The sequence below is a fragment of the Onychostruthus taczanowskii genome, unplaced genomic scaffold, assembly GCF_017590055.1.
Source record: "Onychostruthus taczanowskii isolate IOZ18803 unplaced genomic scaffold, ASM1759005v1 scaffold37, whole genome shotgun sequence".
Classification (NCBI taxonomy): domain Eukaryota; kingdom Metazoa; phylum Chordata; class Aves; order Passeriformes; family Passeridae; genus Onychostruthus; species Onychostruthus taczanowskii.
In genome coordinates, this window is record NW_024501126.1 from 755144 (window position 1) to 781095 (window position 25952).

General features: G+C 41.5%; 1 protein-coding gene across 1 annotated transcript in view; it reads left to right on the top strand.

The window, feature by feature from the left end:
• The window catches only part of BARD1 (BRCA1 associated RING domain 1), a 41066-nt gene that overhangs the window by 10574 nt on the left and 4540 nt on the right, over positions 1-25952 (top strand). Inside the window, exons 4-9 of the mRNA XM_041411793.1 lie at positions 32-1023; positions 8229-8309; positions 8967-9139; positions 16121-16229; positions 17729-17864; positions 18874-18966. Coding sequence (XP_041267727.1) covers positions 32-1023; positions 8229-8309; positions 8967-9139; positions 16121-16229; positions 17729-17864; positions 18874-18966 — 1584 coding nt within the window. The remainder of the gene's footprint in view (positions 1-31; positions 1024-8228; positions 8310-8966; positions 9140-16120; positions 16230-17728; positions 17865-18873; positions 18967-25952) is intronic.

Sequence of the window (25952 nt, forward strand, 5' to 3'; positions counted from 1 at the left end):
AATTATTTTTACCCTTTCCTCGTGCACTTAGATTCAGCAGAAGATATATCCACACCGACTGACTCGGAGTTGGAAAAAAAGAGCAAGAAGGAGCAGATAAAAATGTGGTTCAGCCCAAGAAGCAGGAAGATTCGATGTGTCGTGAACAGGAGTCAGGCTCGCACTAAAAGCAACGACCTTGGTCAAGACACATCTTCAGTTTATGATTTCTTTCCTTCCCCTCCTCATGAAAAGCCCTCTAAGCCAACAAAAAGACCAACTCGGAGACAGATTAAGAAGATGAAGAAGAAACATCTAGCAGACATTAACAAAGAGTGGAGCTTAGAGAAACCTGAGCAGAAAAAAGCTGAGAAGACTCCCAAGGAAAAGTGTGTGACCATCTGCAGTCAACCAGTAGTGCTGTGCACTGAGGAACCAGAGAGTCCTGAAGAAAGACCTCAGCAGGAGTCTGTAAAGGAAGCTGACTCCAGCAATAACACAGAAGATGTGGAAGTTCTACCACAGGTAGAATCCCCGGAGAAGAAAGGCAACGGTGAGGTTGTGTGCACTGCACAAGATAGCAAAGAAGAAAATGGGTCTGCTGGGAGATTGCTGACAATAGCAAAAGAAGTTACGCCTTTGAAACGAGGAAGGGAGCAATGCAGACTTCAGGGTACTCCTCGGTCTAAAAGAGCAAGGAGAAGTGAGGGGGGCATTCCTGGGAAGTCAGGCAGGCAGGCTGATGGCTTAGAGCAGTCACTGCAGGGCTCCCCCATCTCCCCAGCCACTGAACAGACACCAGCTCCGATTTCTTCCTCCGCATCCAAACTCCCTGACACTGGAATGAAGACAAGAAGATCTGCAGCCCTTCAAGCAATCAACAGTTCTTTGCTTTCAGAATCTCCCTCTACCCCATCCACTTCCAAGACTTGCAGTCAACTAGCAACACCACTCAGTCCTTCTGTGTTGAAATCCCCTGGTGTCAACTCAATTGCCAGAAGAAATTACAAGGGAGAGACTTTGCTCCATGTTGCTTCCATCAAGGTAGGAACATCACCTTCTAGTTCAGCTTTAAGCAAAGGTTTAACAAGACCATGTTGTTTTAAAAATATTCTGGAAACCAGTTACTTCAGAACATCTTATTTTGGGGAGGGAAATCTCATTTTGTGATCTTTTTCTTCTAGGTGTATTGGGAAGTTTCCAACCTGATTGTCTGATTTTGTAAAGAAATGACTGTTTGAATGACCAAAGATGATTGTACTTGGAAACTCAAAGCATTACCGTGTCAGTTACACCTGTGAGTTCTAGCAAGTGATAAGCATTTAAATGTTTTGGCCTTGTGTGCCAGAAAGCTGTCTCTGATTTGTCATAAGGAGTTTAGGAAGTACTTCAGATCTCACTGAGTGACCTTGATCAGTTCAGTCTGAGCTGGTAACTCAGCCAGGACAAGATCTGAGTTATGTACCTAAAGATAACTCTGTGAAACATTGTTTAACATTATGTAAGTGTTGAGATCCACCACCTGATGCAAGTGTTGGCTCAGGGGCAGTGAGGGGCTGCACCCCTGATTCCCATGCTGAGCCCTATGCTCTGGAGGGGAGAGACAGAGTTGGGGTGTTCTCAGTTTTTTGGAAGACCAATATTATTCTTGGAATGACAGCTATCACTCATTCTGCTGTTAATATCTTAACCAGGTCCTGGTGTGGTAGAGCTTCATGGCTTTGCTCTTTGCAGGGGCTGTCCTTGCCCATTGCTTTGTAAGAGCTGGTAAAACACATCCCACTCATCAGATGCACTCATGGCAGCTCCCTTCTGAGAGGTCATTTCCAGGAGTTTGTAGTCTGGCAATTTAAATGTGCTTTGTGCTAAATCATGTAATACAAATGCTGTGTGGTTAATAAACTGCGTATAGTGGAGGAATTGATTCCTCTATAAGCACCTGACATTTATACAGCACTTCTGTCTGGTGAGACAGAGGCTGTTCTTGATAAATAACTCTGTCCTCTTTCAAAGGCATTCTAATAAGCCACTCCTGCTGCACGAGACCTTTTTAAATGGAAGTGTCAGCTGAGCTGAGTCGAGTTCAAATCTTGTGTTTGATGTCATTAATATGGAATTAGGGGGGAGAAAATGAAATGTTGTCCTCACAGGACTCAAGAGCTTTGAAGGAGAGATCTCTTGTTACCTCTTGTCATAAGTCCTGCATATTCCTCTTCATTAAAACACTGTTTACAAATTACCCTTCCATGATTTTCTGGGAATTTGTAATGAATGCAGTCATGACTGACTGGTTCTGAACAAAATGGATCTGCCCTGACAAGATTTCACACAGGTGTGGTTTCCAGCAATATGCCTGATGCTTCTTTGGAACACAGGTATTTCATCTAAGGAAACAGCATCCCTGCAGCTTGTTGAGACTTGGAGTATCGGCCTATTGGTGATATGCCAATAAGGTTTCATTGCAAAGCATTTTGATGATAAATGAAAAATTAAGCAGTTCATGCTGTAGACAAAAAGGATGATAAACATGTTTTGATTATTGAAGTTCACTGGCGTTGCTGGCACTCCTTACTGGTGCTGGTACAGCCAAAAAAAAAGCTGATTTCCAGCTGGAGTGTGGGCAGTGGGATGGGCTTTTTCAGTCCTGTGTGTGAGTTTCTTTCACTGTTGTCTTTTGATGTTTATAATTATTGAGCTAAAGTGGGAAATGGCTTCTGTTCCTCATTAGTTCTGCTGTGGTTTTTATCCAGCAGCTCCATACTCATTGAGGTGCTCATTAGCAAAGGCTTGTGTAGCTAGGTAGGGCTTCTGGGTGATCCCAAAGTTTGCTTTGAAAAGGAACTAAAATAACACGAGGAAAGTGATCCCTTGGTTATGATCTTTTAACTTGCAGGAGCCTGTATGAACTGATAAAAGTATTTTGTCAAACTGGTCTTGAAAATAGCAGGCTTTATCCTCTTTGTGTGTTTTCATTGTGGGGTTCAGATTTCTTGGTTTGGGTTTGGTTGCTGTTTTTTTTCTTCAGATTAGTTGTGATTTTTTTTTCTGAAAGAAGCATTTCTCTTCCATTTTCGTTTTATGGGCAATTTTTTTCTTGTTGTTTTCACAGCCAGTAATGTTTTTCCATGTGTGTAAAGGGAAATTGACTTGTAGCTACCCTCCCCCAAAGTAAAATGAAGTCTAATTCTCTGGGACTTCATTAGTTATAAAACCAAATTTGTATTATTTTCATTAGCTGTTAGGGTCTAATACCCAGAATTTAATTAAAGTTAATTGAATTATCCCTTTTTTTTCTTATTTAAAAGAGATCATAAACAAAGTTAGCAGGCATGAAAACTAAGAGTGTTATGCTGTTTATAATGTTTCTGAAGGATTGTCCCCATTTACTACTACTGCTACTAGTTATTTCACTGAAATCAAAGGAAAGATTCTAATGTGGATGAACTTAATGTTGAGTTAAACTAATAAATGACAATAAATGTGACTCTTCCTGTAGCAAACAGCAGTCACGTTTATCCTTATAGTCATTAAAGGGGAAAATCCCAGTTAGTTAAAATACAAAATGTGACCTCTTCAACTCTGAATATTCTAAACTAGTGGGAAATTGCCCCATCAACAGCCCTTCCACGTGGGACTTTTTTTACAGTAGGAGAACAGATTGTTCCCAGGACCAACTCCTCATGGCAGTTAAATCACAGCACAGCACCTTAGTGCAGAGTCCCAAATCTGCTGTGGAGAGAGGAACCCCCCAGTGCCTTGGCACTGCATTTCAGGTCTGGGTGGTGCCTGTGCCTCTCCTGCTTTGCTAAGGGAAGGGATGGGGCAGAGCACAGTGGAATTCCAGGGAGAGGGACAGTGAACTGCAACACAAGAGGGTCACAGGGGACCTTGGCAGCAGCCACACTGTTACAAGGAGTGGATGGGAAATAGCTAGGAGAATGTTTGTGGTGCTTCAAGTTAGAAGGAAATAAGGAGTTGTCCCTCCTCTGAGGAAAGAAGAATTTGCCTCTGTGCAGAGCTTCTACTGAGTTTGAAGAGAGAGGTGGTGTATTTGGACCAGTTTTGGTTGCCTCCTGTTCCAGGGACCCTTTAGTTTTCTCAGCTCATGACAGCCTTCCCTCCTTGCTCTCCAGGAGGGCTCGCAGAAAGGCTTCACCCATGGCTAGCCTGCTGTGCTGGACTCTTCATGGTCATTATAATTAACACAGTAAAATAACTGAGATAATTCCTTCTGAGCCTGTGAGAGTGCTCCTTTTATTGCTCTGTTACCAGTTAATGACACATCGGGAAGGAGAGCAGAGGAGATGGTGTGGTCTTGTATCATGGTTGAGAGATGGGTCACAGAAGAACATCTCCCCTCCTGGAGAGAGGAGGTCAAGGCAAATAGGAAATAGTGCAGTGCTTTCAAATGCAGGACTTGAGAATATGGAAACTGGCCCTGAATCAAAGCAATCCATCTTCCCAAGTGCTGATGTGCAAGCCTGGAAACAAATTACCATTTCTTTTTCAATAATGCTTGGTTGTTGCTTCTCTTGTTTCTGAGGCTGTGCAACTTCTTGCATGTTTTCTCTTTATTAATGATTAAGCATAGCTTCTTGTGTGTTGGTTATTGGGGAACAGTCTGCTGTGTAGGGAATTCATCTGGAGGATTTTGAGGTGAGAAACTTGCCGGATCCTGGAAAGAGCTCCCAATTCATATAAACTCTTTAATGCATATTTGTCCTCCTTGGCCATTTATTGTTGTAGATAATCTAGTTCCCCCACAGCTTAAACAAGCAAATGGCATTGTGTTTGAAAGGGGATCTTTTTGGTTCATTTGTTTGACCTAAAGATTGAAGTTGCTTGATTAAATTTGTAAATAAAAGAAGAAATACTTGGTTGAAGGAGTACAGCTTCTTAGCTTCATCTTCATGTACTGTCCTAATTTGTTGGCTCTCTCATTAACTGGTAGAATATGTTTTCTGGTAGAATAAGTTTTCATTTATTTAGTAATTTGACTTTTCGGTGAAAAATACCTTCATTAATGGAAGTTGTAAAGGGCAAAATGGAAAAAAAAACCCCTGTAAAATAGGACTAAAAGGACACTTGCAGTTCTTAACTACATGTATTACATTCAGGACTTGAGGGAAAAGGAAAAAAAAAACCTCCAACAACCTTGTGTAAGCCAAGTAGAGATGGTTTTCTGGTTTTATGTCAGCTGTGGCTGCAGGAACTAAATCCTCCTTGGGAGGAGCAAGTGCTGAAGCCTGTAAATGCTCCTTTCTCATCTACTGCCGGCTCCAGCTCTGCCGACAGATGGCCCCAGTGCCTTTCCTGCTTCTCCGGTTTCCCCAGCTCCAGGAGCTGCGCTGCCCAGGGGGAGCAAAGCCGTGGCTTTACTGCCTTGTCACTACAGCTGAGCTTTGTTAGGAGCATGAAATGGCCTGAGCTTTGTTTGTTCCGAATGGATAATTCTGCATTCTGCAGTAGCTCCTGCCTTTTCAAGAGCTGGATGTAATCCTTCATTGATAATTAGATTTCAAAATAAACACTTGCCTGTGAATTCTTAATGGTAGGAGCATTTTTCTACCTGCTGTTTGCCTTGTTCTCCTTTTCTGAACAAGAAGTGTCTCCACTTAACTTTTCCCCTCTGTTGCTGCAGCCTGCTAAGAGGGTCTCTCCTTGTGTCCCCTGATTATGGCTTCTTGGTGCAGACTGGTGATTTTCCTGCTGCATCAAATGTATTCAAGGAACTAAATGTGCAAAATTAATTTCAGCATTAGTCAAAGCACATCTTTATGCAGCATGTTGGAATTAGTCATTCCATACTAATGGGTGTAGTTTCTTCCACTCTCTTTTGGAGGGAAGATACGGAATTGACGTATTTGTGTCTGGGATTTGCACCTCTGAAGTTTAGCAAAGCATTTATTAGCTTATAAATGTTAGTAATTCCATCAACTTTGACAGAAGTGGCCAATGTAAAAAATAACTAAGTAATTTTTTTTTTTTTTTTTAAATTCTTGCATCACAGTTATTTGGCTTGACTTGTCGTCTTAACCTGGTATCAGCCTCTGGAAGATCCAGGCAAATGTCAGAGGCACCTATGGTTGGATTTGATGATCTTCTAGGTATTTTCCAACCAAAATGATTCTGTGATTGTGGTCCTCCTTGCAGGAGGAACTTGATAACATGTCTATTAATGATCTGCCACTTGAAATTTCTACTCCTGCTTTTTTTAGCTAAATGTTCACCTTATGGTGGCTGACTGAAGAGCCTCTGAGGACACAAAAGGCACATTCTCCTGGCTCCGTTTTGTTAACATCTCTCTTGTAATCCTGATTGGCAGCCCCCATGCAGTCACTGCACAGCTCATGACAGCTTTCCCTCCTTGCTGTCACTCCCAGCGCTCAGTGATGGTTGTAGGAAGCAGGTTGCATTTACAGATGACATGACGACAATATTTATCTCCTGTAAGCAGCAAAATACCAATTTTCTAATTTTGACATGGGTCTGGATTTAAGTCAGGGGATGTTGTCGCTCCTGGCGTCCACACCAGCAACGTTTCCTTTGATGAAGCCACAACGATGTTTTACAAATCAATGCTCACATAACTGATCTGAAAAGCTGTGATAGTATCTGATGCCCACACAAATTATTAGCTGTGCTTCCTGCTTTAAAGCAGCACTCCTGAAATGTCAAACCCTTTGCAGTACATGTTTGCAAACTGAACTTTAAATGATAAGCTCAGCTCTCGCTCATTATAGATAATTGTGTGTTCCCTCTGTCGGGAAGGATCTTAATGCTGAGCCTCTGAATAACTCCTCAGGTTTGATGTATGTCTGCTACCTTGCTACCATAAAGAATATGCTGCTGCTAGAATCCTTTAATTGCTTTGAAAGGCAACATTTTGCTGGGACATCTAGATTGTGAATATAATGCATGAAATTATCTCTGATGTGTTAATTTGCTTGATGGTTGTAAAGCCAGTGTGTCTCAGCATTTATTTCGGTGAATTTTGAGTTTACGGTTGTTGCTTGCTGGATTTATTTTTGCAGAGCAATCTGTCTTAATATTTTTTCTAACTTAAAAGAGTAAAGATTAAAGCTGTTTTGTTTTTTCAAAGTGTTTCTTGGTAGCAATATTGGATTAAGTTTGTTTTTATTGTATTTAAAGCTTAATATAATATTCTCTCACCTTCTCCAGTGCTTGCTGTGAGTAGCACCTAGAAATTCCTTGAATTTGCACTGCTTAAAGGCATTGAACTTTGTATATATCATGGATTAATTGTCTCTCAGATCTTTTCTTATGTTGTATATTTGGCCTTGGCAAGAGCTACGCACCAGTTTGTGTATTGTTATTCTCTTCATTTGGGATCTCAGTACCCTGGTCTAGGCTAAGTGTCAGCAGTTGTCTTGAAACACTTCATTTTGCCTAAAATAATGAGAATTGAGGCCTGCACTGCAGAGGTCTCCTTGCCTCAGCTTCCACAGGCACCTTCTCCTTACCTATTTATAGCTGCATCTGGATATGCTCCAACCTTATTACCAGCTTTGCTTTTCAGGGTGTCAAAACCTCTGATTCACAAATTCTGCCCTTTTGCTTCCTTTGCCTCATCTCTATTCAGCCTCTTTTCCTTAGGCTCTGCGTCAGTTTCCAGCCTTTCCACACCTCCTTGCTTACAGTGAAAGCTGAATATAGCACTTTTCCAAAAAGCAAATTAAAACTATATTGGTAGATAACTGTCAGAGAAAGTGTCAGTGAGATTCAACATAAAGTAGTAATTGCAGTGTTAAATAAAACTCTTCTCCTTTCATGGAAAACCAATTTCTAGAAGCTTGTCAGGCTTATTAATTTATTTCACCTGTGTTTTCAGACAGTTACTTAGATTAACTTGAAAAAAATACAGTCTGAAGGACAAGGAAATTGTCAGTAAATGTTCCTGACTTTAATCCTTGCAGTTTGACTGTAGTGGACATATTGCAATTAGTGCAAACTTTTCAATTTATTTTAAATGAACTCTGTTACATGCCTAGTTTTTCTCTAGAAATATGTATTTGTGTAAAATGTGTGGGTGGTTCTAAATGAACAGCAATGATTAACTGTGGTCTCCTGGTCAGTTGAGCTTTTGTTATCCTGACAATATCTACATGGAAGGCTTCTGTCACTACATTTTTATTGCAGCTAAGTTTATAATTGGGCATCTCAAATTTGTGTTGTATCTATGTATTTTCTTCATTACTTTCTCATAATTCTTTTCTTTCTCTGTGTAGGGTGACTTAGCAGCTGTGGAGCAGCTGCTGAAAAATGGGGCAGATCCCAATGTCAAAGATAATGCTGGCTGGACACCACTGGTGAGTGTTGAAGGCTTCTTTCTGTCATCGGTCTTACAATCAGATTTCACTTCATCCCTCCATTCCTCTGTGATATTTTAGTTCCCTTCACACACATTTAGGTGACAGAGAATTATGCAAAGTGAAGAAGTGGTGATAAACAAGGTTAAAAGAATTCATCAGCAGCCACTGACCTGCCCAGGTGTCATTCTCCTTTGCTGGGGTGTAGGACAGGCCATGAAATTGATCAGCCTGTGACTCTGCAAATGCAGAAAACACAGCTGGGATAACTCGAAAATGATCAATTCAAAACAATGTTTGTATTTAATGGGTTCCTAATGTCCTCAGTGGTTTGGAAATGTATCAAGCAGCGGAGTGAAAAAATTGCTCGATTGAATTACAGAAAATAAACAAAAGGTTCTTTTCGACCGCGACTTCTTCCTCTCCTGTAGAATACTTCCGATGGCCTGTAATCTGGAGGGTTTTGTTCCCTGTGATCTAATTTGCACACAGTTGGCCTTTGTTCAGTTCTGGGTTCCCAGGTAAATTCCTGTCAGGAAAGTGATGCAGCACCCTCGCATCATTGTCCCCGGCCGTCTTCGGGAGTGCTGCCGTGAGAGGAATCCTCCCGTGAGCTCTCCTTCACCCGAGTTCCCCCCTGTGGCTTTTCCCACGCAGCACGAGGCGTGTAACCACGGGCACAGGGAGGTGGTGGAGCTGCTGCTGCGGCACCGGGCGCTGGTGAACACCACGGGCTACCAGAACGACTCGCCGCTGCACGACGCCGCCAGGAACGGGCACGCGGCCATCGCCGAGCTGCTGCTGCTGCACGGCGCCTCCCGCCACGCCGTGTGAGTGCTGCCCGCGCCGTGTGAGTGCTGCCCGCGCCGTGTGAGTGCTGCCCGCGCCGTGTGAGTGCTGCCCACGCCGTGTGAGTGCTCCGCTGCCGCAGCGGGCGGGGGCGTGTCAAGTGGACGTGAGGCAGAGCTGGTGGTAAACGTGGTTTATGTCAGGTGAGGGGGTGGGTGTTGAATGTGTGCGCTGCTGTGCTTAGCAGGTGGGTGTTTCCTTTCCTTTTGGTTCTGTCCCAGGCTTTTCTGAGGACACCTGAGTCATAGATAGCTGGATACTGGAGAGGAAAGTAACAGCATATGCTCACCCTAATCTTACACTTTCCTGTTGGCATCTTGTTATAGCTGCTGTCAGCTCTTAAGATGCTGAGCTAGATGAGTTTTGAACTGCTACAACTGGTTTTTGTCTCTACTTTTACTACACTACTTGCTAGCTGAAGGCATTTTGCTCTAGTCTCTTCTGTTTTCACAAATGTCATAGACGCAGGCTGAGATTTGGGAATTTTCACGTATGCCTTCTGGATCAAAGCACTAATCCTCGGTACATCTTCTAACTAAAAAAAAAGCTAAGTAATATTTTCAGTTGACTCTTCTATGCAGTTAAGTCTTCTGAAGATTTTGGCATTTGTGTATAGGAGGTGTTAAAGAATCTTCCAGTCTCATGAATAACCCTGCAGCCTGTTAGTGTTCCAGGCACTAATATAATTTTAGGGGTTGTACTGTTGTTGTGCCAGGGCCTGTGTGTATAAATTTGAGTCCAGTGCACGTTGTCAATCGGTGTGTGTGTATAGAAACACAACAGGATGAAGTTTCCGTGGCTGCCAGATGAAGCATGAACAAGTTCAGCTTAATCACTTCAGCTCTCAATATTCACACTCTTGAAGCTTACAGAATTAAGGTGCTTTGTGGGAAAGCATAGGGTTTTCATAAAGTCCTAATCTTGAATATATTAGAGTTTAGAAAACAACAAGACAAAGCCAAAACAAAGCAACAAGCTCTCAAGACTTCAGCATGAAAAAGTAAAACAAGGATCAGTTGTTCATCTTCACTTTGTTCTTGAGCAGCAAGGACTTGTGCACCTGGACAAGCTGACAGCTTCAGAGATTTTCAAGCCACTTGAATATGAGGAGCTGATTGTGTCACGCTTACCACGTGTTTGTCTGGTGTTTGAAAGCACAGCCAGCAGCTCTGCTGTGAGGTTCTGGCAGGGTTTCAGCTCTGGTGGCTTTGCACAGCCCAGGCTCCAAATGCCAGCCATGGACTCTGCAGGGCTCCTGTTCAGCCTTGTTTCTGCTGCATGTGCTCCCACAAACAGAGGTCAAACTGAACCTCTTTCAGCTCATTCTACATGAGCAAACATGACTCTGTTGAAACAGAGGCTTTTTAATCAGGGAAGGGGAGATTTATGTAAACCTTAAGCCCTGCTTTAACTTTTCACTGAATGTAGATAATGTTCAGTTAAAATCTCTGAGGACAAATGTAGCTGCCATTAATTGTTGTGTGATTTGTCGGGGTGCTGTGGCACAAATTCGGTCCTGTCCATCCCTCCTGGAATAACTGAGGCTTCCAGATCTTCTGTAGGCTCTCTATCTCTGGCTGAAATGCCACTGTATGTGTTGCAATTGTACTGATGATGGAGAGGGGTTGGGGTTTCCCCTCCCTTATTTTTACAGAGAGCATTAGAGCCACAGAGAAACAGATGTACAAGCCAAATGTTCAGGCTTGCTCTGCTGACCCCTTCCAAACACTGTCAAGAAACAACAGAAACAAGAACAGTGTGTCTGAGACTCCTGAGAATGCCTCGTGCCTCCCTTCCCTCCTGTGCCCCACTAGCTTCCAGCAGTGAGTGGTGCTGTGATCTTCCCCTGGATCATGACTTTGCAAATCTCAGGGTGTTTTTGCAGCCACTGCCTCTGCCAGTTGTCCTAATTAAGCAGTGGTTGGATTTGGCTAGGTAAGTGGACTTGAACCCTCTTGCATATAGAAGGTTTAGTTAATTCTTCTTTCCTAGTGGCTGCAGGTATCCTTATAATGGAGTCACATCTGGCAGCTTGTTTTTCTTCAGTGACTTTTTTTCCTAGATCTCTGAAACCAGCTGACCACAGTTCTGAAAACAGGAGATGAGAACAGGCTGATCACTTAAAATGGTGCAATTATAGTTCATTTAATTATGGCTAGTTATAATTGGTCTCTTTGTACTTAATGCTCACCTTCACATTATTATTTTAGGTTCTTTACAGTAGAAATTGAAGCAGTGATGAGTAGAGCTTGCATCTCCAAGGCTTATTTTCTTGAGGAGTGCCTTAACTTGAGAGGTGTGCAGTGTGTGAGCTAAGAGTATACCAAACCAATTTTGTCAAACGGATAAATTGGTCTAATTTTAGTTCACTTTTTTTTTCTCTTTGGTGTATAAAACCCTGTCTAGTCCTTTTGTAGGCTCTTCAGGCTCACAATGAATTAACTTTCAGCCAAGGAGAGGGCTCTCCTTAATGTGGTGGGATAAAGTGATTCTTTGTCTCACAGGAGCGGGGAGGAAAGTTTGATTAGTTCACTGGGGTTACTTAAGTGTTTTACTTTAGCTAAACTAAATAAAATGTGAACATGACAAATGCATTCAAATGTTACTTGGGACACCATGAAATATATAGCATGAAACCTCACAGGAGTGACTGATGCCTTGCTGCTGTCTTAACAGTAAAATTAACTCAGTTTTGTGTCTTAATGTCCCTTGTGTGTTGAAGAGTTAATCTACTGGAACAAAACCAGAGCTTGCATCCAACAGCCTACTTAGAGCAGTAGTTTGGAAATTTAGCTGATACTCAGTTGTGCCAGGTGAAATTTATTTTAAAAGTGTGCAGTAATGACTGACAGCAGGTCCAAAGAAAGGTAAGACTCACTGGTCTGTGGAGGGATGTTGGATTTGTCTTGAAGCAGCTACAGCTGCTTCCTGAGAAACCTCAGTGGGTGAGGTACAAGCCTGTCAGAGAGCTGAGACTTTGCCATTTCAGATATAGATATCAGATAGTCACAAACCCATCAAGTGGGCACATTCCAACTGCCTTTCAGGCTGTGTTTTTCTCCTTTCATATTAACTTGTAGTGCATTAAGAAATAGCTCTGTATAACAGGAAGCAGCCACATATCTTTTGGACCAAGTAAGAGCAGATGAGGGCTTCCTCTTTTGCCAGAAATTAATCCTGGGATTTCCTTATTCCTTGGCAAAATTTCTTTTTGGAAATCTGTGAGATTTAATAGTCATGGCACTTCGTCTGTCCACAACTTCATTGAAGTTTTCACTGACTGGGAGAGACACAAACTACAAATCAAAAATATTATATGAACCAGTGGACCTATTAATTGTCTTACTGGCCCTGTTAATTTTTTTACGTTAATCTCCTACACATAACTAATTTTTATTTTTATGGCTTTTTTCAACATGCTTGAATTCTTTTTTCTTTGCTTCACAGCAAGCCAAGTGATTTGAAAAATTAGATCTGTGCATTTGCAATTTCACAGTACTTCCTAAATGCTTTCACTCAAATGGGCTGTCTTTCCAGTTCTTCATGCACAGTAAGTTTAGCATTAGCAGAAACTGTCATCTTGCTCTGTTTTTTTAGTTGTAGTAGTTGTGAGTGTGACTCTGAACAAACCTGTGGGAATGAGAAGGGGAAGACAGTGATCCTCAATTATGAATGGCACAGAGACAAAAATGATTATAACCTGCAGTTATTCCAGGAGGCATTAGACTCATGGCACTGATACCATTTTGTCTCCTTACTCTGAGTCAAGACAGTGCAGGTCTTTGCTGCCTAAGTGCAAGACAGTGTGTTGAACTTCCTGCTGACAGTAGCTTAATTAAAATCCTGGCTTTGTTTGGATATCTCAGATGGTCTTTCTGGCTACATAGATTAGGTTTTCATCCCTCTCTCAGGTTCAGGAAAGATTTCTACTTAGCACGTTCTCAAAATCCAGGTGCTGCCTGGAGAACCCTGAGCCAGTCAGATTTCCACATGGGAGTTAGTGGGTAGTGCACTGAGACCTGGCTGCAGGATTTCCATTCACTGCTGAACTCTTCTGTGGGACTGGGGCAGAACTTGGTTTGTGGAGCAGCTTAAAAGTCCTGATGACAAAGAGTTGTGTCATTTCATGGACAGTCATACTCAGAAGATTGATGGAGTTGCTCCTCGCTGGGCTCCTCTTTGTTCTCAGCACAGCCATCCTACTCTTGGATTGGATTTGTTCCAGCTGTAACAGCCCCCTACTGATTATTCAGTACCTTGATGACTGGCTAATAGGAGGCTGCTTGCACCCAAGGGTACATCTGACACTGGAATGTTTAAAAAAAATTTCCAGAAAGTCCACTTGCCTTCTAGTAGAAAGGAGGATGCCTTGGGAACCTTGTATTCCAGTTTAAGCACCTTATATTCCAGTTTAATTTCTGTCTAGCAGAAACAGTTGTGTCTTCCTGCTGAGTGTGGAACTCATCATGTGCACTGGACCCATTCCCAACAAACACAGATTTGTAGGAGGAGCACACAGAGTCATTGGTATTTCTGAAAACACTGTGTGTTAGGGTGGATGTAATTTGCATGTCTAATTTAGTTTTGAATATTAGGTAAAAATTCATCTTAGAACAAGGGGGATGATTTCCCTTGTTCGGGTGGGTTGGATAAAGATGGGTATGAGCACCATTTCCCTAGAGCTTCTGCTCCCCATTCCCCAGCCTTACTAAAAAAGTACAAATATAGTTTTCATCCTTTTTCTTTGAAAAATAAATTACAGCACTATCCTACTTGAAAATCTGTCGTTAGGATGTGTTCCTTGTATTGGTTTTTATTATATAAACCCTCTTTTCTCCTGTTTCAGCTACATTTTCACACTCTCTTTAAGCTCAACAATCTGTTTAGTTGCAAACATTCTAAACCCTCAAACCATTTCTTGTGCTGGTGTTCCTTTTTCAGACCTCATCTCCAAAGTTTGTCACATTTTAACTATGCCACCTTAACATGCACTAAATAGCCCTTCATTCTTCAATGCTGAATAATGATGGGACAGCATATCACAGTACTCTAGTAAGAAGCAACTAAAGCTTAAAACTGTAGGAGAAAATGGTAAGTGAATACAGAAGGAGGAGCTGGAGCTTGTATTTGTACAGTTCAATTGGAAAAAAATGTTCTATATTTAATGGGGGTGGTCTATGTATTTTTCTGTGGTAAACATTGATGAGTTTTTCCCAACAGTCAAGAACCTTACTGTGCCTTTGGAGGAAAAAGCACTCCCAAATCTGTGCTGCTGACATGCAGGGATTTCCTCCCTCTGCTTAGCTCACAGTGAAAGGTCAGCCAGCTAGTCTAAAGGTGATTTTTGGGGTGTTTGATGATATGTATATATATTTCCCCTCCCTCTCTGGATGCATTGTTAAAAGGAACTTTATCTTGCAGCAGTTTGAGGTGAATATTGCCTTATTTAAAGAAAGGGCAAGAGCTACCCTGATGATGCATGACAAAGCAGGAACAGCATGGCAATATTTAATGGGCTGCAACTCCCAGGCCTGGGCAGAGATTTAACCAATTATCTTTCAGTCTGCAGAGTTTGTATTATGCCTGCACTGTGCTCATTAGCAGCACAGAAGAGCTTGGGATTGGTAATAGTGTAAAATCCCGTCCTGGACTCTTCTGTGGGGGATTGTTGTGGATTGCTGTTTTCCCCAGGGGCTGTGTTAGTGAGCAGTGCTTAGCCAGGGCTACAGAAGGGTGCTGAGGTCAGACTTATCTTTCAGCTTAGCACTGGCCAAAGCCTCCTAGTTAAGTCAGAGTGGAGACTTAATAATTTGAACTGCTCTTTGGGCTGGGTTGGGTTATGGCCTTATGTGGAATTCCTTGTAAAGCTTCCTGGATTCCTGCTCTGCACAGAAGAGTGTGGCCAAGAGAGAGCTCTTCAAAGCTGCAGTGGTCCTGTGACCTCTTTAAATGTTTCATTGTTTGATGACTAAGCTTGCCAGGTTTCAGACACTGAGTCAGGGCTTTGTTCTCATGACAAGCTTCCCCTCCATAACGAGCTCTTATTGTGCCTTTGGAGAGCCAGAGCTGTGTGAGGTGGGCAGAAGAGGATCAGCTGCAGCAGCCATTATTCTCACAAAGGGCAAAGCAAGCAGAATGTTTCCCCAGGGTGCTGGCAGAGGCTCCTGTTTGCTAATGGCAATGATACCTGCTCTGCAATTTGAGGCTTTTCTCCCCTCACTGCTGTCCTGCAGCAGCAAAGTTGTGTGAAGAAGAAATTGAAGCCATGGCTGAGTTTGATGTGTTTATAGCAATCAGCTCTGTCTGAGGAGTGCTAAAAGAGGAAATCAGTCTGGAAGCACAACTAATAACTATGAGGTGCCACCTGCAATCAATAGCTTTGAACAAAATTGGCAAACCAGCTAAAATCTGACTGAATTGGCTCTGATGTGTTCTGTGGAACAGTACACTGAGGGAAAATGAGATGCACACTCGGATTTTGGAAGTGCAAGGGAGCTGTGGTTCCCAAGTAGGAAGCAGATAGTGCATTTATGGGAAAAGCTACCACATCAAGCTCCCATGTTTAATACACTATGGAGAGTCTTCTGACCTGTCTTTTATGGCAAATGGATAAGCCAAAAATACATTTCTTGGTTCTATGACTGCAATGAAAGATTAAAGCTGAAATTTCTGGGTCTTGCAAATGATATCAAAGTGCATCTTGAGACAGTTTAACAAGGACTGTGGTTTATTTAACTGAACATTCTGCTCTGAACATCCCTTACTCCTCAGCCGAATGCAACAGCTTGTAATTCAGTATCCATCTGTCCTGGATGCAATTCTTACTTGAAGCTTTGTGCTTTTAGCTGAAATTACATATTAATAAGAAAGTGGGAGAGAAAGCTACCCAGCTAATATGCCTGGTTAGTTAAGAATCAAGTCACATTTTATTTACTTAAACCCATCTGTGCTTGTTTTGCCAGTAATATATTTGGTCTGCGGCCTGTGGACTATGCAGAAAGCAAAAAGATGAAATCTCTGCTAATGTTACCAGTGAAGAATGAATCATTTTCACTTAACCAGCCCTCTGAGGTAAATGTCTGTGTGGGTTTGTTTTTGTGTTTTGCTTTTTAACAAAACAACAAGCCACGAGTTCTTCCTTTAAATATTGAAGGCTCGGATGTAAGTGCAGTACATCACCTCCTTTACAGGGAGATTTAAATAGGCTGGGAAGCTGTCTTGGACAGGATTTCTAGGATGTATGTGGAACACTGACAAGCTATGAAGTTCTGTGTTACGCTTTATGTGGGAAGACAAAAGATGTTTCTTGTCATGTGGTTTTATCATAGGAGAACGAGCCTGTGTTATTCCTCAAGTATCAGTGCTTGAACCTTGCTGTTGATGTTGTTTTTCTGCATATCTAAATTTGTTCTGCTTTCCGAACTGTCTGCAAGCAGCAGCAGCCTTTGTTCCAGGTGCTTTTTGTGTGCCTTTAAAAGGCTGTTCCACTATCATCCTTTGTCCAGCAATGGAAATACCAGCTCAACAGTAGGAAATAGCTTTTGGGAGATTGTTCTGGGGTTTTTGTTTTTCTCCTCCTTTGGACAAAGACTTCCCAGGACTTGTGACCAGAATCAGGTACTCAGACCTAACGAGTTGCTGCACTATGAAATGCTTTGTGCTTCCTAATGGAGGAGGAGGATTAAGCTGACCTGGCTGCCCATATCTACTCCAGCCCCATACAGCCTGCAGTGATCCTTCCTCACTGAGGTCACAAGGTACCCCGTGGCCAAAAGTAAACTGTTGCAGCTAAACCAGGACTAACGTGGCTGTTCTTTACACCTGCAGCAAATGTAAGATGTGCCAAACAAACCATTTTGGTATTTGCATTAGCTTTGGGGTGAGTGTGTGCCACTGGGTGGCTGCTGGCTCACATGGATGACTTGATCCAGAGCCTGAGGCTGTTGGGGTAACTGGATCTCAAAAGTCTTTCTGTGCTGTGGAATCTGGAGTATTTAAGAAAACCCAGGAGCTGAAGTATACTACCCTTGTCAGCATAAAGCTCCTCGTACTTTGCATTAATACTACCCACATCAAAAATGCCACTTAAGCATTGGTTACTTACAGCATAAAGTATTAGGGATTTCTACTAAAAGGAAATGCAGATATTAATTATATTGGTTACTCAATAATACTGTTAATACTTTGCTAAAAGTAGGAGGTTTTACTACTGAATTGGGATTTTTATTCTCTTTCAACACTGCAGTCTGCCAGGCTGTTTACACAGTGTTCAACCAGCTCTATGTGTGCACCCCAGTGTCTTTAAAAAGCATCAAAGAGGGCAAGGGAGGAAAAACTGATCCATGTTTAAGTACCTTGCATAAGCTTAATGAAGTATCTCTAATGTGAAGTTTTTTTGCTGTGTAGCTGATTTGTTACATGGAGATTTATTCATGGACCCTGTCCACTAAGCTTGCCATGAATTGTGTTTCAAAATGTTCATTCTTGAAAAATAAAGCTGTCCAGTATGTAAGTTGTTTTCCTTATGCTCCCAAATATTCAGCTTATTGTGGATTTTTCTGTTCATGCAGGCACTGAGCTCCAGCCAGCCAAGAAATGGACCCCTTGGTATACTGGGGAGCAACCTTAGTGTGAAGCAGCAGAAATTGCTGAACAAATTAGCAGCACTCCTGAAGGCCCAGAGGTGCACTGAATTTAACAGCAGAGGTATGGAGTCTTGTTGAAATGTCCAAACATAAGTAACTACAGTCCAGCACTTCACTTTATTGTTTAAGATACTACCTGCAACAGGCTTTTTATCACTCCTGGGAAGGGCAGTTTCTGAAATCCCTGGGTTGTAGCTGCAGTGGAGTGATGATGTGTTTTGCATGTAAACACATATAAAGCTTGTCTGGCTATCAAGGCAGGAAGTTTCTGGGGGAGCCACATTCTGCAGTTTATTGTCTGTTATTTAAAATCCCAACGTCTCCTCAGAGACCTCTTCTCTTTACACCCCTTTTACCAACTTTAAGGTCTCTGCTTGTGTGAGACATCTTGTAAAGTTTTTACTTCCTGAAGTGAGCTTTGGGGAGAAGTGACCCTTAAGAAAAGAACATAGCATTGACTGAAAGTTTACATCTCTTCTCACATGCTACCTTCCTTCAGATTTTGTTCTTCATTAAGATGGGTGAACCCAAATGATGGGGTGTGGTGGAGTTCTTTTCCCCTCATTGAGGACAGGAATATTATCTTAATCCCTTGTTAGTTTTTCTTTGGAGTGCTTGTGAACTAAATGCTAAGGTAATTTTCCCCTACCATCTTTGGCTTCTGGATTACTACTCCAGAATTCTGAGAGGAGTTCAGTTAGCTTTGTGTTAAAGCAGTGAGATCCCTTAGTAAGATTCCTGTCAGAGTTAAATATAACTCTAAAAGGATTGAAAAAAAAATGCTATCCTATAAACTGGAGCCTCATCTGAAGATTTAAGTGTTAGTGTAGAACTATAAAACCATGAGTTCCCTTTTTCACAGCAAGTGTATATTGAAACCCACAAAATTTCTAATAGCTCTTCTACTAACTCGGGTCATAGTCTCAAAAATCACCTCCTTGTGCTGGAAAGAGTGGCTGATAAATTATTATAGTCTGCTTATTCTTTAAATAATGATTGATTGCTTTTCAGCCAGGCATGATCGTGATTTTTCTGTGCTTTTAGTTTTACTGATGTAATCTTTCTCCTAGTAACTCATCTTGTTATCCCTGATGTTCCAATGCCAACTACTGTCAAATGCATGATGGCTGTTCTGAGTGGATGTTGGGTCCTCAAGTTTGAATGTAAGTATTAAATATGTGGCACTCCTTGGGGTTTTTAGGCAGAAATTGTAGATGGAATTCCAGAGAAACTTTGTTTTTCGACAACTGCCCTAATATCAAGGCTATCTTGACACAAAGTGCAAGGGATTGTTTTCAAATCTCATGAATGACTAGAAATTTAATTGAATAGATTTGATTAAATATAACTACTACTTCCTTGGTAAATGAGTGCATTTCATCGTTAGGTGTGTTGGATAGATCATAGCCTAAGTATCAGTGGGGAGTGAATTTCTTCACTGCTACATTAAGACTGATTTGGAAGATTATGGAAGATACCCTGGGAAAGAAGGAAGGATCTTATTGAATTCTAAGATTTGTTATGAGCACTTTGCTTTGAAATTGAGAGGAGACTTTGGCTTGCTTGGGAGATGTGCTCAAGGCCTGTGGGAAGTGAGCTTATGTTTGCATACAAGCTCAGATCTATTGGAGATTGTATCTTCTAACCCAAGTTGGCATGCAAGTCATGTTTTGTGCAGTCTGTAGTTTGTGTTTATACACTGCATGCTTTTTTGTATAGCTGTTCTGTGGACTTAGACCCTAAATTTTTAGGGGTTTTATTGATTTATTCTGATGTATTTCTTATTATCTGCTTTCACAGAAGTTGCAAAACCCATCTTATTCCCCTTGACCTTTATGGCTAAGTCCCTTTAGCTAATAAGTACACTACAAATGAGTTAATTAGCCATGGAAAACTTACAGACAGATTTCATTCCAGTTTTCTGCTGTGTGACTAAACATCAGAACATAAGGATTCTTTAATGGTCTGGACACTAATGTTTATGAAGACACTGTGCAAAGCCTCAGAAGCTGCAAACTAAAGCACAGCATCAGTTTGGACACTGGACTCAGGGTATTTATTTGGCTTCCAGACAGTTTGTTCCATGCTTTTTTTTTTTTAAAGACTGAAGATCCCGTTTCTGTGGTGAATCCCTTGGCAGGTTCTTGGCTTCACTCAGCCCAGAAGGCTTGCATACATTCTGTCCTATGTGCTTCCTTTATTTCATTCCATCTTCCTGCTAGTCAGGTGCTTAGAAAACATCTGAGTGGTAGGGAGATTTCATTAGTGAGACCTGAATTTAAATCTTCATGGAAGAACTTTCCTATTTAGAAGTGATTGGAAAAGAAGAAAAAAAATGAAATAGCCCAGGGGTTATTCAGGGAATATTTTTTATGGGTTTTTTTTCACAGTTGAATTTTATTTTATGTTGTTGGTACTGATTAATACAATCCTGCCTGCTAATGCTCCCAGCTTAGTAAGCAACATACTACTTAAAAGCGAGTGATTCTCCTCCCTAGTGGGAAATGTTAGCAATAACTCATGGGGTCTGATGCAGCTAAGTGCCTATAATTAACAGCACCACTCCATCTGTTCCCACCAGTCTGTTATCAGTCTTCTTCAGAGTCATTACAAGTTAAAGATTGTTATAACAAATAATGGGACTCCTGCTGATGGAACATTTGTCTAGGAAAAAGAGGTCCTTGCTTTTCCTTTTCATTTCCATTTATCGTGACTTTTTGACTTCTATTTGGATAAGTTTCCTTAAATGTGATGCAAATAAACTTCCAAAAGTATGTGCATTTTCTGGTTATATAATAAATTTAAGTTGTTGTTTATGGTTCACCGTTCTAAACTATTCACTTAAAGTGAATTCATGTTGAAAAAATTCACTAAAATATTTGAAAAAACAAAGCTCAGTGAGGCACTTAATGAAATGCTGACTATGCATAAGGGGCTGTTTGAATTTTTTTTTACTACAAGGTAAGCTGCATTTGACTGTTATCCCTAAAGTTGTATTTATAGCCTACACATTATGCCACTTCTTAAAAAACATCACAAGCTTGCAAAAACAGTATTTCATTTGAGAGTCTCCTATGTTAACTCTTCTGTTACAGCAGGTTGGGAATCTTTCTCTCATAAAAAGCAGTTTCCTTCTCTTGGGTAATTGTGTGATGCTCCTGTTTCCACATGTCCATACACAGAGATCCAGATTCCATTCATATTGGTAGAGAGGTAATGTGGAATTTTACAGCAGAGTTTGAGCTGAGTGTTTGAGAGCCAAGATTTAAGTATGCATCCTCAGTTTTGGGGTTGCCTGTGGCATTCACATTCTCTGAAAAAATCCCTTTGCCCGCTATTTTTCTCCTGGGAAGCTGAGAGGTCTCAGGAAAAAAAGGAAAACAATTCTTATCTCATTTGCTTCTCCTGTGTTGTGCTCATGTGGAATGTGTTTGGAGATTGTTTACCCCCAGGTGATTGTTTCATTGGATTCTGGTGTGAGTGGTTTTAACTCATTGGCCAATCAGGTCCAAGCTGTGTTGGGACTCTGGAAAGAGTCATGAGTTTTCATTATTATCTTTTTAGCATTGAGTAAGTGTCCTTTCTGTATTCTCTAGTATAGTATAGTATTCTTTAATATAATATAGTATTTTATAATAAATTAGCCTTCTGAGAACATGGAGTCAGGTGCATCATTCTTCCCTGCCACGGGGGTCTCTGTGAATACAATAGTTGCCCTTTTGTCTTCAGGGGGGAGATTGGGATGAAAGGATGTCACCACTGAGCAATATTAGATCTTCACTGAAGAACAATTTCATGTTACCAGTTGCTTTCCCACCTTTTCTGTGTGTAGCACGCTGTCAGCAGCACATCCACTTGCAAGGCAGCACAGAATTGAATTGAGGCAGTGTTGCCACAGTGCTGCTTGCCCTTGGCCATATCTTTCACTGGTTTCATTATTTTATTGCCTTTATTATTTCTGGGATGGTAATAGGGCACGAAGTGGCGAGTCATTATCCTTCTGCAAGTGGGCTGAGACAAAGATTCAAGTATCACTGTATTTCCTCTAAGCTTTATGTGGAGCATAGAACAGTGTAATTAAAACCAGCAGAAGTCTTTAATAGCTTTTCAGCTTGTTTTTTTTTCCTTAAAGTTATTGTCATCTGTTAAAGCAGGGAATGAAAAATGATCTCAGTAATGATATGCATTGAAACAAGCTTGTGTCAGTCCTGGCAGTGAAGTGTCTGGCAGAATTCTAAGCATCTGATTGCTCATTCCTTCCTCTGCTTTGCTTACCTGAAAGCAGCAGCAATGATTTAGCTCTGATCATTATAAGGAGGCAGAAAAAACTGCTTTTCCTGTAAGGACTCACAACAACAGGGAGTTGACTGGAAGAGCTAGGGGACTGCATGACTGACATTTCAAGGTGAAAACATCTTTCTGAATTTTCTATGCCCAGTCTTGTTTAGGCTGTTAGAGCAGAGGAATGCAAAGCTGCTTGAGCTGACTGCTCCTCAGGCTGGACTGTCTCTCTTTCATGCAAAAACATCTTTTAGGTAACTGGCTGGTTCTCAGCAAAGCCCTCCCTCCTTGAAACACCCAAAACTTTTGATCACTGGAGTTTCATACTCTTTTTGTACATGGAAACTTCCTTCAGCTGCCTCCTACAAAAGGACTTGTAGCTCTGAGAGGCTTTAGAACTCTCCAAAGTGCAGATTCTGGGTGTGTTGGGTGTGCAGCTGAGGGCAGTGCTTCAAACCAGCAGGGACTGAACTTCTGCACTCCCACAGTGTCTGCACCTGCTGGGAAGGAGCTCACAGTTTAACTCTGTGAAGCTGCTGGGGTTTGCAGAGGAGAAAGTGGGAGTGAGAATATCTTCAGTGTGGTGTCTGCAGAGATTGGAGGTGGGTTGGTTTGAAATAAGGTCTAGAAGAAAAGGAAACCTTGGTGTTTCCCAAGTTCCTTCTGTTCTGTGTCATCCAGGTACTCAGTTTTCCATATTTGTGGAGTCCTTTGTTCTAGCTCGCTTCTGGTTTGAAGAAAACATGGCATTAAGGAAGAGGATAGGAAATAGTACCTCACTCATTAAAAAGCCTGTGATGGGATCCAGAGGATGAGCACTCCTGGGGGAATTTGACCTGACCTTAGGAAGGGCTACCTCCAGTCACTTTGATCACTCTAGAAAACAGCTGTGGCCAGCAGTGTTTCTTTCCAAAGGACATAGGACACCTGGGGCTCCAAGTGAAGGAATCATTTTCAAATCACAGCCTCCCAGCTTCTGGGAATGTTTCAGGATCTCCTAAGCATCTGTTCCATCGTGTTCAATAAATACCACCTGGATTAACTTGTAAGCTACCATTCTTAAATAGATGCACTTCAGTCTCTGCAGATCTTGTGTCATTTGCATGTGATGAGAAAACAGACTGCTCTTCTTTCACCAGTGAGATCTCTACCTCACTCCATGGAAATCTGTATGTCTGAAGTCATTTTATAAGCATATAGGAGATGGTGTAAAAGATGCTGTAGCAGAGGCCAGTAATGCTGTTTATGAAAACAAATTTAAGCCAGCCGTGCCAGATTCCCCTAAAGCTTTCTCTCAATCTAGGAAAAAAAAAAAATCCCACCAGGCTTTATTCAATCTATATGTAAGTTTTAAAACCCAGTGCAGACTGAACTAAGGAAGTATCAGTTGCATTCTCTGCTAGATCTTGGATGTTTAGTATTTCATCTTCTTTGTTGCTATCATGTATTCCTAAATTACTTTTAGCCTTTCTGAGAGATTTTTGGGACTAACCCCTGCTCTTTGCTTTATGAATGCAAATCCAACAAAACTCCACTAAGGCTAATTGAGTTACTGAGAGATACCCTTGGGTATCTGTGGGTGATTACAACTTGTTCTTGGCAACCAGGTTTTTTTTTGTACTTCATTCTCATCAAATTGTTTTTGCTGATGCTGTTAGTTTCATTATAAACCAATAAGACTTACATGAGTAAGGATTAGAGGGCTCTGATCGTAAATTTTGCAAATGATTTCTTTTATTTCCAGTACTAGCAGCTGCACTTGTATCAAAGGTCGGTTAGAGTGGACACCCTGTTAACCTGCTTGCTCCTTAGATCTCAGAGGTGAGAAGGCAGGGGCAGCTGCTCAGTGAGGTAATCAGGATCAGTGTAAGCAGTGATGCTTTACTGATCTTGTTAATCAGGGGAAAAAATGAGCAGTGCTCTGTGTGCCAAATGTGGTGGCACCAAGCTAAATGTGGATGCAGTAAGCTGAAACTTCTTTCTGCCATGTTTTTTAGGGACTTCAGTGCAGGCTTGGATTTTGCTAAAATTTGGTGCAAATGACCTTGTTTCTATTTAAAACTTGCAGATGTGAAATCAGCTCTTTCAGAGGCTCTGGAGCTTGTGATGTTGTGTATTTCCAGGGCAGAACTCTGCAGGACCCCTGTGCCCATGGGAGCTGGCCCCACAGTGGTGTTGTGTCAGGCCAGCTTTCTCCGTCAGTGCTTCACACTGACCTTGGCACTGCAAGGCAGCTCTGCTCCATGAGAATTGAAATGCCACTTGCATTCATACAAGTCTTGCCCTTTCATGGGTGATTGATCCAGCTACTGAGGTTAAACTGAAGAGCTATTAACACCTAGCTGTAATAATCACCCTCTTCTCTTCAAGAACATGGATAGACCTGAACAACCTCGAACTTAGATGGTCCACAGCTCTTACTGGCAGTAGTGTTGAGGAATAAATCAAGATTGGCTGAGACCCTGTGCAAGTTGGATAGTCTTATGTTAGAACAGAACACACTACTAGATTTTTAGTCAGGCTTGCTGGTTAAGAATGCACAGACTGTGAATGTGTGGAGGAAAACAACACAACCCTGATCTCTGCCTCTTCCTGAAATTACAGGTGTCTTCTCAAAAGTAAGTTTAGGTTCCCTTCCATTTTCAGAAACCTTCTTCAGGGCTGTCCTTGTCCTTCTGAGATTGTCCTGTTTTGAATATTTTTTTGTGTAAGTACTTAACGTGTCTCAGTTTCAGAAGGGAGATGGCATCCTGGTCATTTTTTTAATTAGGATAATAGCAATTCTTTCTTCAGTCCATTCATTTGACCAGTGCCTTGCATCAGGTTCTCACTGGTGGCTTTTCAGTGTAGTGCTAGAGAAATTAAGAGTCTGATCTCTCAGGAGTTTGGGGAGTCAATTAAACATGGCTCCTGTTTGAAATCAGAGGAGGATTTTGACTTAAGTGACGTAAGGTCAAAAGAGCTTCTGGAAAAGTTTCTGTAAAAGTAGCAGACTGATGTATCTGTGAGTAAAGTATGGAGTTTTATCTCCTTTTATATGTCCTCCTAATCAGGATGATACTGAGTTGGATGAAGAGATCATTAAAAGGGAACTGTCGTGTTATCCAGTCACTTAGACATGCTAGCAGTTTTAAAATTAATGCCTACTGAAGGAAAAGACATGGGCTATACTGAATGGACTCAACTTACCACTCGATTTTCACAGAAAATAATATCTCTAGCAGTAAAAAAAAAAACCCCAAAACAACAGGCTGGAAGGGTCTGCAGTGTGCTCTAATCTTCTGTTTGCATTCCTACTCTCAAGTGTGAAATTGGGATATTATTGTTTTTAGCACAAGATCATCTTGTGGTTGGTCATACAGTCTCCTGGAAGAATGGTAAAACTTGTACAACTCCTGCTGCTTCCAAATGACACCACAACACAACCAGAGCTGGTTATTCTGTCTTTGAGAATCTCACTTGGGCTATTGCATCCAGCAGGATTCACTGCTCCTGGAAATGATAATGGAGATTTAGAGATCTAGAAGGAAGTGGTGGCTTGACACAAAGTTTTGTGTGGAGAGGGGGTGAAAAAGAACAGGAGAATAACCTTATGTTTAGACAAATTAGTATGGGATTAGGTATAAAAACAGGCTGAGCCCTCTGTCATTTTATCTCAAATATGAGAACAGGGGCATGTTTCCCTTTTGCTTCTTTTTTTTTTTGTTCTGATCTTTGACTTCCTTAGTTCTTTAATACAAACTGTAGCATGCAGGAGTCATTGAGGAGAAAGGAACCACTTGGCAACAAATCAGTCTGAACAAAATCTGCAGTTCAAGGCCATACTGCTCTCCATCACTTACATTATTTGCTTTCCTTCTAGTCAGGA